General features: G+C 35.9%; 1 protein-coding gene and 1 pseudogene across 3 annotated transcripts in view; one reads left to right on the forward strand and one right to left on the reverse strand.

Moving 5' to 3' along the window:
* The window catches only part of AFG2A (AAA ATPase AFG2A), a 335,659-nt gene that overhangs the window by 71,656 nt on the left and 244,015 nt on the right, over positions 1–19,988 (forward strand). For all 3 annotated transcript variants that reach the window (XM_078069202.1, XM_036069413.2, XM_078069203.1), the window contains 2 exons: positions 14,733–14,786; positions 16,334–16,413. In XM_078069202.1, the coding sequence (XP_077925328.1) occupies positions 14,733–14,786; positions 16,334–16,413 (134 nt within the window). The remainder of the gene's footprint in view (positions 1–14,732; positions 14,787–16,333; positions 16,414–19,988) is intronic.
* On the reverse strand, positions 9,947–10,494 carry LOC118521091 (large ribosomal subunit protein eL21 pseudogene; annotated as a pseudogene).

Consider the following 19,988-nt stretch of genomic DNA (forward strand, 5'->3'; position numbering starts at 1 on the left):
AGAACTGTTACTGATTCTGGAAGAAGGATGGTTAGGCATCTGACAGGGATTTTGAGCAAGTCCTTTATTAGCTGTTATTGGTGAGTACAAGAATGTAATGAGCTTAGTGTATGCTTGATTTTTTGAGGGAAATTTTCTTCTGATAACTTGTTTCAAGGAGGAATTACACAAAATACATCCCATTTTCAGGAAACTGTTTTATTCAAAAGCATGCACGATTCCAAGTACTTACTGTTCTTTATTTAACTAGATCTCCTACTATTCTATTATCAAAGGTACAAAATAATATGAATTTGGTAAGTTCCAAGTTTATCTTTAAGCTTTTGTTTTTAAATTTTGTGGGCTAGTCTATAACTCATAGAGTTTCCATTTTGCAGATACTGTGTGGAAAACTGCATAGATACACCTCTTTTATATACTGAATGCTTTAAGATTAGTTTCTAGGATTGCAAATGAAGATAATAATGTTTCAGACGGTGAAATGACTTTTCCAAGGTCAGAATTGTAGTGATGAAACTGAAATTTGATCTCAGGACTTTCTGAGTGCAGAGTCTAAACTCTGAACCACTGCATTATATAGTCTTTTATTCCCTGCCCCCGCCCCCCTTTTTAAATTTAATGCCCAGTCCTTTTTTCATTAATTACACCATGATACTGGAGGAGGTAGTTCGGGCAGTTTCTATTGGGCAGGTTCAGAGAAGTGGAAAGATGTTTCTGGGACGTTAAAAAAAAATTTGTTCCTGTAGGACAAAGAAAACTGAGAAAAATAACATGGCTTTGGAGAAGTTGGTGAAATTAATAAGAAAGAGTAGTCACTGCCAAAGAAACAGGAATCTGATGAATAAAATGGAAGTATATGGAAGGAGACTAGTGGTTGAATAAGGTGGAGCTTGAAATTTACCTATTACTATATAATTTGTGGTCTTGAAATCGTGTTACAATGAAAAGAGTACTAAGCCAGGATTCAGATAGCTTTGGTTTGATTCCTAACCCTTGCACTTGTTAGCTCTGTAGCCTTAAAGAAGTTCTCTTGGTCTCAGTTTTTTTTGTTTTGTTTTGTTTTAATCTGTATAAGCTCTTTGAGAGGATTAGTATATTAAGAAGTAAGTGAAAAAGTTTTGGAAGGCGTAACTACTCAATTCTTTAAGTGCAGCCTGCGTATAGTTATGACTTCCTGTCAAAGAGTTCAGTGTGAAAAGGGGAAGACTTACTTGACAGTGTAGAAACCTGGCAAACACTACCTCAGCCAGGTGATCAAGGTTAACATCTTCAGTGATTAGTCATGTTGATAGTGTGTACCCTTGTATGATGTGACAAGAATGGCACTTTATTTCTGGGGTCTTCCTCCATAAGAGTTATAATCTGTGTCTGACCATGAGAAAAACATCAGGCAAAACCAAATTGAAAGGCATTCTATAAAATATCTGACCAGTACTCCTGAACCTGTCAAGGCCATAAAAAACAGGGGAAGTCTGAGAAACTCACAGCAAAGAGGAGCCCAAGGAGACCTGACAGCTAAATAATGTTATTGTGGTTTTCTGGATGAGATTCTGGAACAGAAAAAGGACATTAGATAAAAACTAATCTGAGTAAAGTATGGATTTTAATGAATCAATATTGATACATTATTATTAGTTGATTATAACAAATGTACTGTACTAATATATGATAATAAGGGAAACTAAGTGTGCAGTGGGGGTTTAGGGGTGGTGTAAATATAGGAACTCAGTACTACCTTAATTCTTCTGTAAATGTTAAACTTTACCAGAAAAGGTCTGTTAATTAAATAAAAGAGTTTTAAGGTCAGTATCACAGATCCAGACATAGTTCAGACATTTAATGAATGTAACTGAAGTTAAAAAGCCTGGCTCATAACTCTGTACTGCACTACAGGAAGAGTGGAATGTATGGAAGGAGAAAAGCCATGGGGAGATTGCCAATTCCTTGGGTGAGGGCTTTAGGGGAGACCTTCTTTCCTATTCATCATCCTGCTGTTCATGGTGATAATGGAAAGTTCCTGGGAAAAGAAAGCCCTGAGAGGAAATTGGCTGGGGCATCTGGGTTTGGGGCTTCCCTGAGCTTGCCTATTTCACTGCAGTTCTCAGTTGAAGCCTATAAAGGAGTGTGTTGGTTCTGGCCCCAGACCCCACCATTATAAAGAATACTTTCTTTTAGTGTTTTGGTTATTTTTTCTTTCACCTTGGATATAGCTTCTAATTTAGTCTCACCAGGAACTATGTCCAGATTCATGCCTTTTGTGGACCCTAACTCATTATTCTCCTTCTATAGGTCCATTGCCATTTGGGCTCATCTAGAGTCTGAAATCTTTTGAGTTTCTGTTTAATTTCCTTTAGGGCTTTTTTTTTTTTTAACTTTAATAATTCCCTTGGCTTGTCCAAATACTGTTGTCTTATATGCCCCATATGCTTAAATTGGCAGTTATTAGCATCATTATTAAATATATACTTAGTTTTATCACTGTTTGAATGGCTCTTGGGGAAAAACGGTAATTGATTATTAGGACAAATAGAAAGATGTGCCATTGTCAGTATCACAAAATTATGTAGAAGTTAGATTGGATTTACTTAACTTTGGCATGATTTGTACACTATATAAGCTGACATGTTAAAGTTGAAACATCATATGTTAAAACTTCATGTTAATTTTTTTTGAGTTGGGCTTGTATCAGTCAATAAAACTGCTATATAAAAAAGATCCCTTGACATGAAAATACTATATAATATTTGGCTAAAAGCAAAAATTGATAATATGAACTATAATAACAAAACCTATAGCATTTGGAATCTTAGAAGACCTAGATTTAAAAAGAGAAGAATGCTTTCAGACTTCTAAGAAGTTTACTTAATAACAGAAAATTTTAAAGTTGGATTGATTTAACTTTTTATTCATGGATTCCAGCTAAGAGAGATTAGTCATTTTTTCCTTCTTTTAAATCTCTTGAATAGAATTTAATTAAAGTTGAAATGTTACAGTTTCATGTCTGTAATGCTTTAAAAACTATTTGTAAATGTTTTACAATTGCAACAGTTGTGTAACTCAGATTATTAAGCTCCTTCTATGTGTTCTGTGTTCTCTTGTTTCTGTACATGGTAAACAAAGATGCATTAGATGGGCTCCTTGCTGTCTATTAACTCATAGTTTAGTGAGAGAGACATTTGACTAAACAAGAGATATAATGAAATGGGTAATATTTAGAATCTTGATGATTAAATGTTTGTGAGAAATGAGAAAGAGAGACGTCAAAGGTGATTAAAATTTTCACTTTCAGTGACTGGTAGATGGAAATTCCCTAACTTTTGGAAGAGTTAGCACGTGAGGAAGAGAGGCAGATTAGAGGTGGGAAAGCAGATACTAGACTGGGATTTAGACATGTGGAGTTTGAAATGCCTGTGGAACAACATGGCAGGTAATATCCAAAAGGCCATTTTTAGTATGGGTTTGTAACTCAAGAGAATGGTCATTTCTAGTGATGAAAGCGTGGAAGCTGAAACCCAGTGTTTGCAATTCTGCATATTAGTCAATAAAGGAGTTGGAGAGTGACTAGAGTGGTCAGCAGTAATGTAAGGGGTTTCTGGAGGCATGTCTACATTCATACTTTATAGCTAGCTGAATTGTAGTCAGCATGGTACTGCTGTGCAGATTCTGAAATGTATCGTTTTTGTTTCCTGAATTAATAAATTGTGGGGAAGGTTTATGTTGTACTTTTTTTGAGAGGAACAGCTTCAATTCTGTTCCCTTCTCTGCTAGCCCTTCTCGCTTTTTAGGGTTTTTACTTGCCCAAGGCATTTCTTGCCTAGTACTTAATACCTGTTTTCAAACCTTTTGATGTACTTTCCCAAAATGGCCTTCTGTATGTGCTGATGCCGTACTTTTTATTAATTTTCAAGATCTTTTACTCATATTACATATATGTAATTCTATCTCATGTGAGTTTGGGTTTTTATGAGTATATTCCATAACATTTAACCATAGTTAACACTTAGGTTAACTTGCCTTCCCTAGACATTTTAGAACTTATAAAAACTTGGTTTGAATTGTAATGGCCAAAAGCAACAGGCAGGTGTCAGGCACATTTAAAAAGCCCTTGGGAAGACAGGAAAAAACCCAGTAGTGATTAAAGGGGCAAAATTGCAAGGCAGTTTTTTTGAGGTGTAAATATTATACTTGAGTTTGTGACTGATAGGATATAAAATCATGAAACAATAAAAGATAAGTCAGATTTAGTTCTCACTGGATTAATAGCACAGCTGGACAAATCTTTATGTGAATTTATGTTATTTTTGTTTTGTAAACTTGAACACTTGAAATCTTAACCGTGGAAACATGAAAAATAACATTACTCCAAAATAAGCCTACTTATGGTACTTAATTTGTTTTTGGTAGTATTTCTTAATTACCCTTATGAGTGAAGCACATTATCTGGGCAGGTGAAATGTGGCAGGACTAATATACCACAGTTATTTGGTAACTAAAATTGGAAAAGAAATAACCTTATCTAGTCCCATCAACCCTATCTATTCTCTGGATTTATATATTACTTTTTTAAAGACTTAAAAAAACCTATCAGCAAATGTGGCACTCATATTTTGATGTAAATGGTCTCGTTTATAATGGAAATCAATAAAATTCTTATTTTCAAATTAACCCATGTTAGCAGCTATTTATTGACAATTATACTTTGCACTTACCGCTTGTTCTGCTCCCGCAAATACCCTTGAATTTGAATTGCTGGTACCATGTAAAATCTTTTTTTTTTTTTTTTTTAAGATTTTATTTATTTATTTGACAGAGCGCACACAAGCAGGGGGAATGGCAGGCAGAGGGAGAAAGGAGGGTGAAGCTGGCTCTCCCCACTGAGCAGGGAGCCCGATGGGGGGCTTGATCCCAGAACCCTGGGATATGACCTGAGCCAAAGGCAGATGCTTAACCGACTGAGCCAGCCAGGTGCCCCACCATGTAAAAATCTTAAGGGCACATTTCCTTTTTTTTAAACTTTTTTTATTTTTAGAAGGGCTTGGAGCAAATAGAAGACATCATAGTTTTTAGAAAGAGTAGTTGTCTGTGAACAAAAATCCTGCATTTTTATCATTATTTTCTGCCATTTAACTTTTCTGGGGGTTTTGGCATTTCATTCAACTTCTTTGCACTTTGTTTTCCTCAGGTTTTAAATGAAGTAGGTTAGACTAAATGACTCCTAAAGCCCTTCCACTAACAACATTCTGAGTATGCTAAACATAGTGCTTATATTCTAATCTATTGCTTATCCTTTGTTCCTGTTGATTGCTGAACTTTTAGGGCATTTCCTCTAACTGTGAGGTGTGATGCTTAAGATACTTACATGCCCACTCTGCATTTATTAAGCTGTGTGACTTTGTGCAAATTACTTAAACTTGTTTCACTTCATATTTTTTTTCTGTAAAGTTATGATAAGAATATCCATCTCAGAGGACTGGTGTAAGCAGTGGAGGATAATACATATGAAACATTTAGCAAGATTTCATGAAATTAGTTGACAGTAGTTGCTGCTTTTTTTTGTTTTTAAGAATTGGATATATATTGGGCCTTAAATGAAACAAAAAAGTATAGCATAATAGCTTATAACTCCTTAAATTTTCTGTTAGAATAAAATGTAATATATGTCTTTGAAACCGAATTTAATCTTTTGCAACTCTTTGTACCAGCATACAGTGATTTTTAGCTATTTTAACTTTAAGCTCAAAATAGACCTTCCTTGGTTATGATATTGCCTTGACTTCTTATAGAATTCTGGACCCATGTAATATATCAGTGTAGCTACTGGATCGCATTTTGCAGGCCAGTCATCTAGGTAAGATTTATCAGCATGTTGGTCTCTGCAAAATCATATGTTCTGTAGGGATCCTATGGAAGTCTTTTTTTTTTTTTTTAAGATTTCTTATTTATTTATTAGAGAGAGAGCGTGATTACACGTCTGGAGGGAGAAGCAGACTCCCCGCTGAGCCGGGAGCCCAGGACCCTGGGATCATGACCTGAGCCAAAGGCAGCTGCTTAACTGACTGAGCCACCCAGGTGCCCCTCCTACAGAAGTCTTTTTATTACTGCTATGACTTATTAGTAATACTTGAATTATTCCAACCCATATTTTCTTTATGGTGCAAAATTCTTAGATTTTCAAATGTTTTTTTTTTTTTTTTTCCTTTTTGTTTTTTGAAGAAAAAAACATTGTTTCTTATTTACAGTTTTCTTGTAGCTTACCTCTATGTAGTAGAGGAATGACCCTTTACCGGTTAAGGTTATGTGCCATATTTTCACATTTCAACAAAATATCAAGTCTGTTTGCCTAAACCTCATATATTTAAAACATTAATTTTTTTGTTATTAGTAGCAGGGTATTGGTATTATTCTCAGAGATCATGAAATGATCATAATCTTGTACTTTTCAACACTGATGTTCAAGTCATCTTTTTTAGATAATCTGTGGAGAACAATAATTATTTCTCCAGGTTCTCTACTTTCCTTCAGTTAAGCCAGATAATTAGAAAGCAGTATATATGCGTTGTATATATTGCCTGAATATAAAGATATGTCTTCACTGGATTACTATTTTATGTCATGCCCTTGACATTTATAGAGAGTTGCTGTAAAAACAATAACAATAATTCAGATGTGGCATGATAATAATTACATTAAACACAACAGTGACACCAGCAATTTCCTTTCTGATTATTATCAGGGCGCACTTGCTTAATTAGTTACCGTAAATGGAATAACATTCTACATAAAAATTTCTCACCCTTTCTTCACTCTACCCTCTCTGACCTCCTCCCCGACAAAAACCCATTTTCCTAATTATCTAAGGTTTGTGTTATTGAGTGGGCCCTGTTTCTTGTTTTATTGTTCACTTTCTTAACTGTTTGTCCACAGTCTCCTTTGGGTAAAAGTGTAGTTTATCATGCTGTAAATGAATAGCACCTGCTTTATTTATTTGACTTTATGTATTATGAACCAGCAGACATTGTTTTGCACTGTAGTACCGGACTAAAAATGATCATGTGAGGTGAAACCATGCAAAAATGATCAATGGGGATTACAACTGTTCTACAATCTTTAAAAATTTGGTGAAAACATTAAGACTTCTCTTACTCTTGGTTATAAATATGTAAGGCAGTGCATTTTGGCTGCATAACAACAGCTTTCTTGCTGGTTTCCCTGCTTCCAAGCTGTCTCCTTAGTGTAGCCATCCATTTATACTCTAATGGTATAAAACTCCATTTTATGAGGACACTACAATTTATTTACCCATTTTTTTAATTGAAGTATGATTGGCATACAATGTTATACTAGTTTCAAGTGTACAGCATATTGCTTCAACAATTCTGTACATTACTCAGTGCTCACCACAATAAGTGTAGTCACCATCTGTCACCGTACTGTGTTATTACAATATTGACTATATTCCCTATGCTGTACTTTATATTTCCATGACTTACTTATTTTATAATTGGAAGTTTATACCTCTTCATCTATTTCACCCATTTTTATATTAATGAATTCCAGGATTAGGATTTATTTTTGGTTGCAAACAATGCTTCTGTAATATTCTTGTATATGTCTCCTTTGGTGTACGTACAAGAGTTTCTCTATGGTATATATACCTAGAAGTTATTGTCATTGGGCATGAACATCTTAAACATAACTAGGTGAAATTGCTTTTTAAAGTATCATTAATTTTTTTCCCTTAATGTTTTAATCAGTTTTCTTAATATTTTTAAGTCCAAGTTTTTTACTTACCAATCGTGTCATTGATATTTGCAGTGACTTTTGATCTTGTTGACAGAAATGAACTGTTTCAAATTGTGTGAGATTAATCTAGATCAAGGGTCAGCAAATTACACAGCCTTTGGGCCAAATCCAGCCTGCAGCTTGTTTTAATCTAGCCCTCTAGTTAAGTATGAATTTTACATTTTTAATGGGATGTTAAAAAAGAGAAATATGTGACACAAACTATATGTGGCCCATAGAGTCTAAAATATTTACTGTCTGGCTCTTTATATTTTGTCTTCTCAATTCCACAGTACTCAGGAAAATGCCTTCAAGTTTATTTATCTCACTGATGGCTATAAGTGTAAATTTTGTGTTCCTATTACATGGTCTAACATGTGTCTTAAAAACAAGCTTGGGGCACCTGGGTGGCTCAGTCGTTAAGCGTCTTGCCTTCGGCTCAGGTCATGATCCCAGGGTCCTGGGATCGAGCCCCGCATCGGGCTCCCTGCTTGGCGGGAAGCCTGCTTCTCCCTCTCTTACTCCCCCTGCTTGTGTTCCCTCTCTCGCTGTGTCTCTGTCAAATAAATAAATAAAATGTTTAAAAAAAAAAAAAAAGCTTGTAAAATTGATTTGGTACTAAGTCGTTGCTGTTTCTTCAAAATCCTTTAAAAAGTGAGAACGCTGTGCTTCAGCCTAACTAATGTTTCATCCTTTGTCTTCATTGAAATTAAATCTATTTTGGGATGCACTATTTAAGAAATTAAGATAATTAAATCATTAGTGATGAGATTAGAGTCATGAAATCTCTCTGTAGCATTTTTGGGGAAATAAGCTTAAAAACAATTTCATTTAGTAAACATGATTTCTTGGAGACAGTTTAGGTACCAATGTATAAACAGTTGGTATACTAATTATAAAGTGTAGTCATCAAAAGCACTGTCCCAAGCAAGTTTTCTTAAAAATGTGTTTGCTTACTGATGGTTTATGTGTTTCCTGGTTGTTTGTAGATTTCAGTCACAGATGTAGAAGTACCTTAAATGTTAGATGTTATTTTATAATATGTCATAATTATGTTTTTAATATATCTGCCCCCTAATTAGCCTCAAGTACTGATTTTTTAGATTATGTATAATCTATTACTCTGAAATAATTTTGAAAAGATTATTTTTAAAGAAAAGAAGAAAACAGACATAAGAAATAGATGAGAGGTTTTTTTGTTTTGTTTTTTAGGGAAACAGCTTTGTTAATGTTATATAAAATTTACTATGTATCATCTTGGATTAATAAAAAAAATCAGGCAGAAAGATAAAACTCTCTCTCTTATTACTTAAGGATTTCTATGTTGATGCTATCAAATAGCTCTTCTTAAGTGAACATGACTAAAGGCAGTATCCTTGGTGCAGCTGGGTTTTGTCAGCCTGAACGTTGAGATACTCTTCCTGTTCTTTTCTTATTCTTATCCTTGACTGTTCCACCCTAATCCCCATGTGTTCTAATGCATTCATTTGTTGCCATACTATCATATTGCACCCATTGTGGAGGTAGTATATAAAAAACAGTATTAAAGATCGTCTCCTTTTTATCAGGCATATTTATAATTTGAAGGACTTTTAATGCCTATAATTTTTGTCCGTTTTTCCCATCTGTTTTTTTTATTTTTTTTCCCTCCTGTCTTCTTTTGGATTAGTTGAGTATATTTTGGTATCCTGTCTTATCTCCCCTATTTTCTTAATAGCTAAACCTCTTTGTTTTACTTTTTAAAAAATACTTGCTCTAGGTTTATAGTACAAACTTAATTTATAGTTTACCTTCAGATAATACCATACTACTTTATGTTGTAAGATTCTTACAATTTACTTTCCTTTATGCTGTATTTGTTCTATACTTTATCTCTACATATATATAAACCCCACAGTATATTATTACTTTTGCTTTAGATGGTCAGTTGTCTTTTTAAGAAATTAATGAAATATATTTAGTCACATATTTACCATTTCCAACAAGCTTCATTTCTTTGTATTTGATACAAATTCCCTCGAGGCTTTTTTTTTTTTTTTTTTTTTTTTAAGGGGAGAGAGAGAGAGAGAGAGATGGGGGAGGGTCAGAGGGAGAGGGAGAAAGAGAATCTTTTTTTTTTTGCTTTAAATCTTTTTTGGGGGGAAAGGACACCACACTTCTACTCAATTAAGAGAAACATTTTTACAGTCTTGAGGTCTTTCATTTTCTTTACATTTATCATGCCATGAATGCATAGGGAATGGGTTCCAGCAGTTTGGGCTCCTTTCCATTGGTCCTCACAAAGTGTGCTTCTCTGGGTGGGGCAGGCTGGCGCTTCAGTTGAACCCAAGTACCTTTCTCTTTGGCTTCCTTCTTTCTCTGATCATTTTCCTTCACGCGCTTCAGGAAGCTATCTCGGCTCTTTGAGTGTTTAATATGTGTACGTTAATTCTCTTGGCAATAATCTTGCGCTGAACTTCTTTGTTTACAACAATGCCAACAGAATGCTAACATCGTAGACTCTTCCAGTTTTGCCATGGTAACATTTGTGGGGCATTCCTTTTTGAACAGTGCCCATTCCCTTGATGTCCACAATATCATCTTTCTTACAGATTTGCATGTATGTGGCCAAAGGAACAACTCCATGTTTTCTAAAAGGCCTAGAGAACATATAGTGGGTACCTCTCCTCTTTCCCTTTGTGTTGGTCATTTTGGTGAATTACTGGAAGATGGCGGTTCCACCAAAGAGAATCCTAAGCAGGCTCCACACCGAGCACAGAGCCCAACATGGGGCTCAGTCTCACAACCCAGAGATCATGACCTGAGCTGAAATCAAGAGTCCGAGGCTTAACCTACTGAGCCACCTAGGCGCCCCTCCCTTCTGGCTTTAGAACTTCCTTTAACATTTCTTGTAGTGGAGATTTGTTGGTGATACTTTCCCTCAGCTTCTGTTTATCTGATATAGTCTTTAGTTTGCTTGCAGTTTTTAAGGATATGCTATTCTACCTTGACGGTTGTTTTTTGCAGTGCTTTTGTCCTAATGTCACCTGGCTTATATGGTTTTGGATGAGAAACCAGTACTGATTCTTTTTTTCTGCTTACATGTAATGTGTCTTTATGGTCTCTGACTTCTCTGAAGATTATATCTTTATTGCTGGTTTCCAACAACTTGATCTTGTGATGTTTTTTTCTCCCATCATTTTTGGGGTTTGTTGAGGTTTTTTGATCTGTGGTTTCATTGATTTTATCAAATTTGTATGTATTTTTGTTTGTCTCCTTATGCTTTTGTCTGGATCTCTAATATACATATTTTAAATCTTTTTATATTGTTATATAAATCCCTGAAGTCTCATCATTTTTATTAAGTCTTTTTTGTTTCTGTGCTTCGGTTTGAATAGTTGCTCTGTCTTCAAGTTTATTGATTGTTTCACTATAGTGGCTATTATATTTATTATACCTGTTTTTAAGACATTGTCTGCTAATTTAATCATTTCTGTTATTTCTGGGTCTGTGTGTATCAAATCTTTTTTACTTGTCTCTAATATTTCTGTCTGTGGATCAAGTGTTTTTTTCTTCAACTTCCTTGAACTGTCTAAACTTTATAGAAAGTTTGCAGGAGTAGTCACAAATAATTTTTTTTCCTTAAAGCATTTGAGAATAAGTTGCTGCTGTATGCTCCATCACCCTGAATACTTTAGTGTATATATCTATAAAAAATACATCCTGTCACATAACCATAGTACAACCATCAAATTAGAAAAGAACATTATTATTACCACTTAAGTTTTATCACTTGTCCCTATACTGTCCTTTATGACAAAATGATCTGGTCCATAATCATGTGCTGTGTTTGTCATGTTTCTTAAGTCTTCTTCAATTGGGAACCGTTCCTCACTCCTTCCTTTGCTTTCGTGACCTTGACAGTTTTGAACATTACAGGTCAGTTATTGTGTAAAATATCTCTCAATTTGGGTTTTTTTTTTTTTATATTTACTCATGATTAGATTCAGATTTTTCATAGAAATAATGCTGTGTTCTCATTGCATCCTTTCAGGTGATACTTGATTTTAAATTGTCCCATTGCTACTAATGTTAACTTTGATTATGGGGGTGTCTGCCAGGCTTCTCCATTGCAAAATTACTCTTATCCCCATGAAGTTAACATTGCTTTATGGGTAGTTACTTTGAGACTGTATAAATAGCTTGTTCTTAACAAATGTTAATGGCAGGTTTCCATCTCTTTGAGCACTTTCTTACTGTCTAGGCAGTAAGATTTCCAGACTCATTTTGTACATCACCTATCCCAGCCTGGGAATCTGCCATTTCTTTAAGAGGCCCTGATACCTTTTGGTGGAGAATTTGGAAGCCAAGGTTTTAGACTTTAAAAGCCATGCTCTGGGTGCTAGGTATCCTTATAATTATTGGGATACGGCTACTCTCAGGTTCTCCCAGGGGACAGAGCTCCGGAATATGAGTGTGTATATATACACACACACACACACACACACACACATGCACACACACACACATACACACATGTACACACACACAGGTGTATATATATATGCACACACGTTTTTATATTTATGTCAATATATTGAAAATCTTGAATTTATACTGATAATTCCAATTTCAGTTCAATACAGCAGAATTCATTCTCAGTTTCTTTATTTAAATATTTACCACTCCTCTAATAGTGCAGAACCTGGCTACTATTATCCTTAATTATTTATTTGATCAGTCCTTTTAAATATAATTCCCCTTTACTGCCTCTGCCCCTTTTCTTCCAGAACAAACATATACTCCTCACCTGTCAGGGTGATGCCACCATCTTCCTTTCCCACCACTCCCCACCTCTTGTAGCACCATCCTCCTCCCACTGACTTGAGCAACCTCTGCTGGGCTGCTCTTCCCCACGTGTACTTTTCTTACTCCACTAGGGCTCTGATACCAAGTACAAGGCCACCCTGTCGCCTCAATGCTTTCCTTATCCTGTCCTGCCCCTCCATGTTCTTCCTTGACATCTTCCATACTGTACACCTGGCCACGTCCTACCCTTCCATGAGGATACCTGTCTTACCCCACTGGGGCTACAATATTCGGTATAATATTGCACTGCGCTGCCTTCTCATGTGGACACTTTCCTCCGTTTGCTTTGTGTCAGTACTCCATGCTGTTCTGCTCCCTTGTATGGGAACTCTTCCATATCATACCTTGTCCAGACCCTACTAGAGTGCTCTCCTCATTCCACTCAGACTGCAACACCTCGTGTTGAGCCACCCTTCGCACTGCGCCAAAGTTCTCCTTACCCCCTTGATCTCTGATACCTCATGTTAGGTGGCTGCTACCACTACCCCCGTGCTGATGTCCACTTGTCCGTCTGCGTTCCTCCCAACCCCCCTCCAGCCAGAGGAGATAACTCCCTTAGAACAAAGTCTCAGGACCACCAACACTGCTAACCCTCAGTCAGAGCATCACACCGTGTCAATGACAATGATTCTTGTCACCTTCAAGGTGTCCATTCATTCAGCCTCTGTCTGAATCTCCCTTCAGATATCTGCCACTCAGCACTTCATTCAGCTGATAGAAAAGCTCTTTTCCCTTCTTGTGTCCAGGTATTTTAGAAGGGGTACCAAGGGTGAAACGTGTGCACTTCTAGTAATAAAGTTCTATAAATTTTTACTAACTGGCCATCAACAGGGAGAATCCCTATAAAAGTGGCTCATCTCCAAGTGATACACTGCATATCGCTGATTCAAAGATGCACATTTTTTTTGTTTGTTCTGGAGGGTTTTTTTTTTTTGACATTTAACATTTTTGAATGTTAACATTTTTTCTCTCTTAAATATCTAAAGTATCATACATTGTATGAAAAACAGTAGGCTTTCCTTTTTTATTGCATACCTATCTACTGTCTCATGACACATAGGCATCACATCACAAAAGTCATGAGATAGTGAAAACAAGGGGTGCCTGTGTGGCTCACTCAGTTAAACATCCATTGAATTTGGCTCAGGTCATGATCTCAGGGTTGTAAGATTGAGCCCTGTGTTGGGCTCACTCACTGGGCGTGGAGCCTGCTTAAGATTCTCTCTCTCCCTCTCCCTCTGCCCCTGCCCCACCCCCCCAAAATAAAAAAAATAATAAAAAAATAAATAAAAACAAAACAACAAAACCCTGTTGTCCTGAGACCACAACTGTTCCCTTCAGACACTGGTATAAAGTTTGTGCTCTAATGCCACATGTCTTTCTCAGCTGTGGGAACTTTCTCTCACTGTACTCTTTTAAATCAGCTGAGAAGAGCATGTTTAGCCCTGCAGATTCATATAGTCAGTGTCTACATGGCCAAGTCAAGTGAGAGCAGAGAGCTCGAGAGTGGCATTGATACAGGAAATACTCAGGGACTGTAAGATAATATCATGGATTACATGACTTCCATTCCATTCTCAGGAATTATTATGGAGTCACAAGAAGAATAGCCCTGAGGTCTTGTTTCTTGTCAGAGAGGGATATTGATCTAGTGGACTAGGATCCAGAATGACATGTAGACCTGCTCAGAACCAGCCGCTGGTTAGATCTGGGAATACATGGATGGTATCTCTGTTGGTCTTCCAAATTAGACTGTTCTCTCTTCAGTACCTAGCACCACACCTGATAGATAGTAAAAATATGCATTGACAGATAGATGAAGAAGAAGAAGTTAAACTATTATGTTTAGTCACAGCCTTTCCTTTGCATTGATGTATAGTTTTTGGAATATGTTCCAAAATATTTTGGAAATATTTTTAATATTTGAGGCATAGATAACACCCAATGAAAATAAGTATGCTAAAGGAGCCAATTTAGTTAAGAGCAGATTTTTATTTTTTTCCTCTTTTTCTTCTTTTATGTATTCATTTTCTCTTTCATCTAAAGACATACATGTGGTTGCATTTACCAGGACATTGAACAGTTGTTTTCTTTTCATGCAGGGGCCTGAATTAATGAATAAATATGTTGGTGAATCTGAAAGAGCAGTTAGAGAGGTAAGATGATTATGCCTTGAAGTGGAACTCTGCATAGGGGAACCATCCTTCTGTCCTTCTATATGGTCTGCATTTTGTTTTGGGTTATAGATTCTGAAATTTCCAAATCTAAATTCTGCTATATTTGTTCTTCAGGCAAACATTATTTTATTATTTAAAAATGCAGTTTCGATCATCTACAATACTTTGTGTTTAAACATCATAATACTACCAGCCTTCAGTCTTACCAAATGAAGATTTTTAACAACTGCCGTCATTTCATTAAAAAAAAAAAAAAATCTGTACTTACAAAGATTGCTTGATCTCAGAATGAGATTTAAATCCTTTAAATTATGTAGTCCTTTAAATTGAATAAGCCTTAGTATATGAAAATTTCACTGTACTCTCCTTATTTTAATTATTTTACCTTTGCCTGGTGATTTAGACAATGCATCCCCCCTTCTAAGATTTAAAGCCAGTGCCTAATTGATAGGCCACTCATTCATATTGTGGAAGCTGCACAACTGGTAAATTCATGCAAAATCAGGGCACTTGGAGTTGGGTAGCTACAGCAATTTGACCACAGGTCTTGGCTTTCCTAGGCAGGGGTTGGCCTGCCTCACACAGACACCCTGTATTCTTACAGAAGCTAAGCAAGGACAAGAACACACTAACAGCAATGGAATGGATGGTCTCCCATTTGTGAATACCTGGGTGCCAACCCAAGAGTATTAGAGATTGGAATACTTGGTTTTTCATCTAAGAAAAAATCTTAAGTTACTTTTTGTTCTTTTTTTTTCCTTTAAAATATAGATAGTGTTAATTGTAGGAAACATTAACAACAGTATCATCATTGATTACAATAAGAAAAAGACAATGTTTATTAATATTAATGTTTTGGTAACTGTTCTTTATTTTTATGGTAGTGATCCTTGTGACCAGAAAATGGGGGCCTAGGTTACAGATAACACACGTTTGGATTTCTTTCTGCCTGTGCTGACTTTTTCTAGCCTGTTTCCACATTTTGCCCCTGTGGCTATTTGGCCAGTCCCTATTGTTGGTAGTCTGATAGACTTCTAGTCTAATCAGTCTGTGCTCTTCCAAGGTTTGGTCATTTTTCTTGTTCTGGCTTTACATCAACCATTACTTTCCTGCACAGTCTTCAGAGGAATGAGCAAGGAGTGTGGCTTTTGGGTTTATGGGTATTTTATATGCTAAGCTATAATTGATTTTACATGTTTATGATTTTTTTTTAAACGTGTTTATGATTGTTAATAATAGCTGTCATTTACTGAGCTCTTACTATGTTACAGGCATTGTGCTAAATGCTTTGCATTCTTTTTTTAACTCAGTTCTTAAAATAATCTTCTGAGGCAAGTATTTATCATTATCTCCATTTTTTAGATGTAGAAATTGAAGTTTAGAGAAGTTACCGGTGAAGGTCACGATTAGGCTGGTTGACTTGCATGTAATAGATTTAGTTCCTAACATAGTTTTCAAACAAAAGCCAACTGCAGAATTTTCTGAAGTTTGCTGATCTTTAGCTAATATGGCACTCTTTTCACCAGATCTTCCGAAAAGCGAGAGCAGTGGCCCCTTCCATTATTTTCTTTGATGAACTTGATGCCTTAGCAGTTGAAAGGGGCAGGTAAGAAATATTTAAAATATTGGCAATTACATTGTAAAGTAAGTAGCATTTCATACACAAATTTTATTTATTAATACATTTAGCCTAAATAAAGCATTTTTATAATTCACATAGTTTTTTTCTCTTACACCCAACTATTTCATATTATCACTTTATAATACTTTCATATACATTTTTTTTAAAACACTGATATCCATTTGGGGCATTTAAGTTAATTTTTATAGCTTATTATTTACAGAGACCCCTAGTACTGCCTGTCAATATTTGGGTTGTTATATACATATGATAAATGTAAATAAAATTCCATTAAGAATAATTATACAATACAGTAAAACCAATTATAATAAAGGTGTTATTTTACTGATTTTAGTATTCTCTGGATTATGTTTCCTAAAATATAGTTACAGTGGAATAAAAATTAGTATTAATAGTTTTGTTCCTGAATCTCAAGCAATAAAGATTGTATCATTTTAAACAGGTGTGTGTATATATACATATATATATGTATACAGATGTATATATGTGTGTGTGTATGCGTATGTGTGTGTGTATCTGAACTGTTTACAAGTATGCATTTTTTTCTTCTACAAATGTTTAGAGGTCCTTTTAAGGATTATATATTACAAGTACTTCATGTGGAGAATGTTAATTTGTGTGCTTTGTGCATACCTTCTTGATGGATATATTGATTAGAAAAGTTTTGCTTGGGATGCCTGGGTGGCTCAGTCGGTTAAGCATCTGCCTTTGGCTCAGGTCATGATCCCAGGGTCCTGGGATGGAGTCCTGCATCGGGCTCCCTGCTCATTGGAGAGCCTGCTTCTCCCTCTGCATGCTGCTCCCCCTGCTTGTGCTCTCTCTCTCTCTGACAAATAAATAAATAAAATCTTAAAGTTTTGCTGATGGTAATTACAGTGATGGTAGAAGGCACCTTTAGGGTTCCCAGTATTAAAGTCTGTAAGAGGCATCGGTGCTCTCTTCCTTCCCAGGTAGAGCTGCCTCATCAGATGAGAATATGAACTGTCATTAGGAGACTATTATTAGGAGGTAGTCTGCCCTGCTCTTCACTCTACCCATTTGATATCCTATAAATACCTACTGGTCTTTTTATTTTATGAGTTGAAGTACTTGGACTCTTTTATTACTTCTGAGGTGAGGTGTCACAAAAGGTTACAAATAGCTCAAGTTCACCTTAACTACAAGAGAAGAAAAAGAAGCCAGAGAAGTTTGCTGAAGCAGTGTGACCTGCCACATTTATGTGACATCAGAGACATTTTTGGAGCCTAAAAAGGAACAGGTGGGTTACACTGTTAAATATGAACCAGATGGGAGGTAGTATATGTAGCAGAGTTCTCATAAAATGCTTTTAAAATAAAATGGTGTGAGAAACCAGACAGGGCACTTGATAGGAATATCCTATTTTTGCAGGCAATTTGGCCCAGTAGGAATTTGCAAATATTTTAGAGATGCTAGTGATTTGCAGCCTCCAGATATCATTTCCCCTAATAGTCTTCATCATATTGTGTATTGTATACCTCCCTCCCTCAGTGTCTTATTCAAACCAAGGTCAAATAAATTCTATGGTGTTTCCTTTGTATAGAAAAATTTTTGGTCAGGTTCATTGATGTTTCAGAAAACAACAATGAGGGGTGCCGGGGTGGCTCAGTTAAGTGTCTAACTCTTGATATCTCAGCTCTGGTCTTGATCTCAGGGTCATGAGTTCAAGTCCCCCCGTTGGGCTCCACGCTGAGTGTGGAGCGTACTTAAAAGAAGGAAGGAACGGAGGGAGGAAGGAAGGAAACAACAAAACAACAAAACAAAACAACAAAACAACAACACAACAATGAGGCTGATAAACAAACGTAATGCTAATGGTCCAAAGTAGAGACTTGGCTGTTATCTTAGGTGCACTAAGTCTTACAAGATTGTTTTTTATAGCCATAAGAATCTCAAAGAGTGATAGTCTGTTTTCTCTTGTGGTTTTTTTTTTTTTCCTGTTTTTGTTTTTTAGAATTGTGTGATGGCCAGCATTGCCTAGAAAGTGATTGTTTATCTAATTAGAATGGCTGGCACTTAAAAACCGAAACATATAAAACCTCCACATTTATATTTTTGTTCTTCAGCTATTTGAATTGGACAGTTCCTAGAAATTGAAAAAAACAGCTATTGATAGATACCAAAAGTATAAAATTCCCAAGATACTAAACCAATTTTATGCATTGTTAAAGAAATAGAAAACATAGAAAGATTAAGAACTCCATAAACTAGGAGGCATCTCTACATAATATTGGGCTATAGAATAGTTATTGCTTTAATTTGTTTATTCTTTTTATGTTTTCTATGATAACATTCAGGTCAAACCCATATGACTGGTTAAAAAATGACAGTGCATAAAAAGACTGTTTCTTCTTATCAAGATTTTAATTTCTAAACTTAAAATGCTTAACAAATTGAGCAGAGAATTATGATATACTCTAGTCCCTGTTACCTGTGTGTGTTAAATCAATTATTTTGACTATTTGAAGTTACTCAAGTTAGCCATGAAACTGAGGTTTGCAGCCAGGAAGCACATTGTAAATAAAGCATTGATATATTGTTTGCTTAGTTTTAGAAATATTTGTGCTTTCAGAACGAAAGATTTTTTCATGCTTATAAAAGTATCCAGTTACAACCACTATTTTCTCCTCCTCCCTGTCCCCATTAAATTTCTTGATTTGAAAAATAAATAAGCCTGTTGTTTACTTTTTTTCTGAATGCCATTTAAATTATGGGTGTTCTGAATTCATATTGTGAGTTGGAGAAAATGTTATAAGATTCCCTTTATGAAGTGCTTTGATGATCTCTGTAAGACTTGGGAGAATTGAAAATGCTGTTAAAGTAGCAGAGCTCTTTGGAAAATAGATATTATATCAGGGATTATTTATTTTTATATTTTATATTATATTTATTGAATGCTTAGTCTGCAAAAGCACTGAGGTAGGGAAGAGATTTAAATTATACTGGGCTAATAATGATATTAGGTAATATTCATTTAGTGCTTGTTAGGTACTAGAAACTATTCTAAGTGCTTTATAGGTAAAGAAACTCACAGAAAGTCCCCTGCTTTTTTTTTTTTTTTTTTAAGATTTTATTTATTTATTTGACAGACAGAGAGATAGCGAGAGCAGGAACACAAGCAGGGCGAGTGGGAGAGGGAGAAGCAGGCTTCCCGCCGAACAGGGAGCCCGATGTGGGACTCGATCCCAGGACCCTGGGATCATGACCTGAGCCGAAGGCAGACGCTTAACGACTGAGCCACCCAGGCGCCCCTGAAAGTCCCCTGCTTTAATGCAAGGTAGGATATTATACAGTTGACAATTGGCTCCAGTACTCTGCCTCACCTCCCAACTAGCTTAAATATTTACCCTTTTCAGGGTCATAGTCAGGAGGAGAGAGCAAGCTGAGCAGTAAATCATCAGTCAGCCTTGTCTTAGGCAGCAGTCTTGTCCTCAGAAGTGGAGAGATATAGAACGAGTCCCCATATGCTGTATTCTCTTAGCCCAGTCCCCTCTGATGGAGAAAATGGCCACTGACTAATC

This window comes from Halichoerus grypus, chromosome 3 (assembly GCF_964656455.1).
Source record: "Halichoerus grypus chromosome 3, mHalGry1.hap1.1, whole genome shotgun sequence".
Taxonomy (NCBI): domain Eukaryota; kingdom Metazoa; phylum Chordata; class Mammalia; order Carnivora; family Phocidae; genus Halichoerus; species Halichoerus grypus.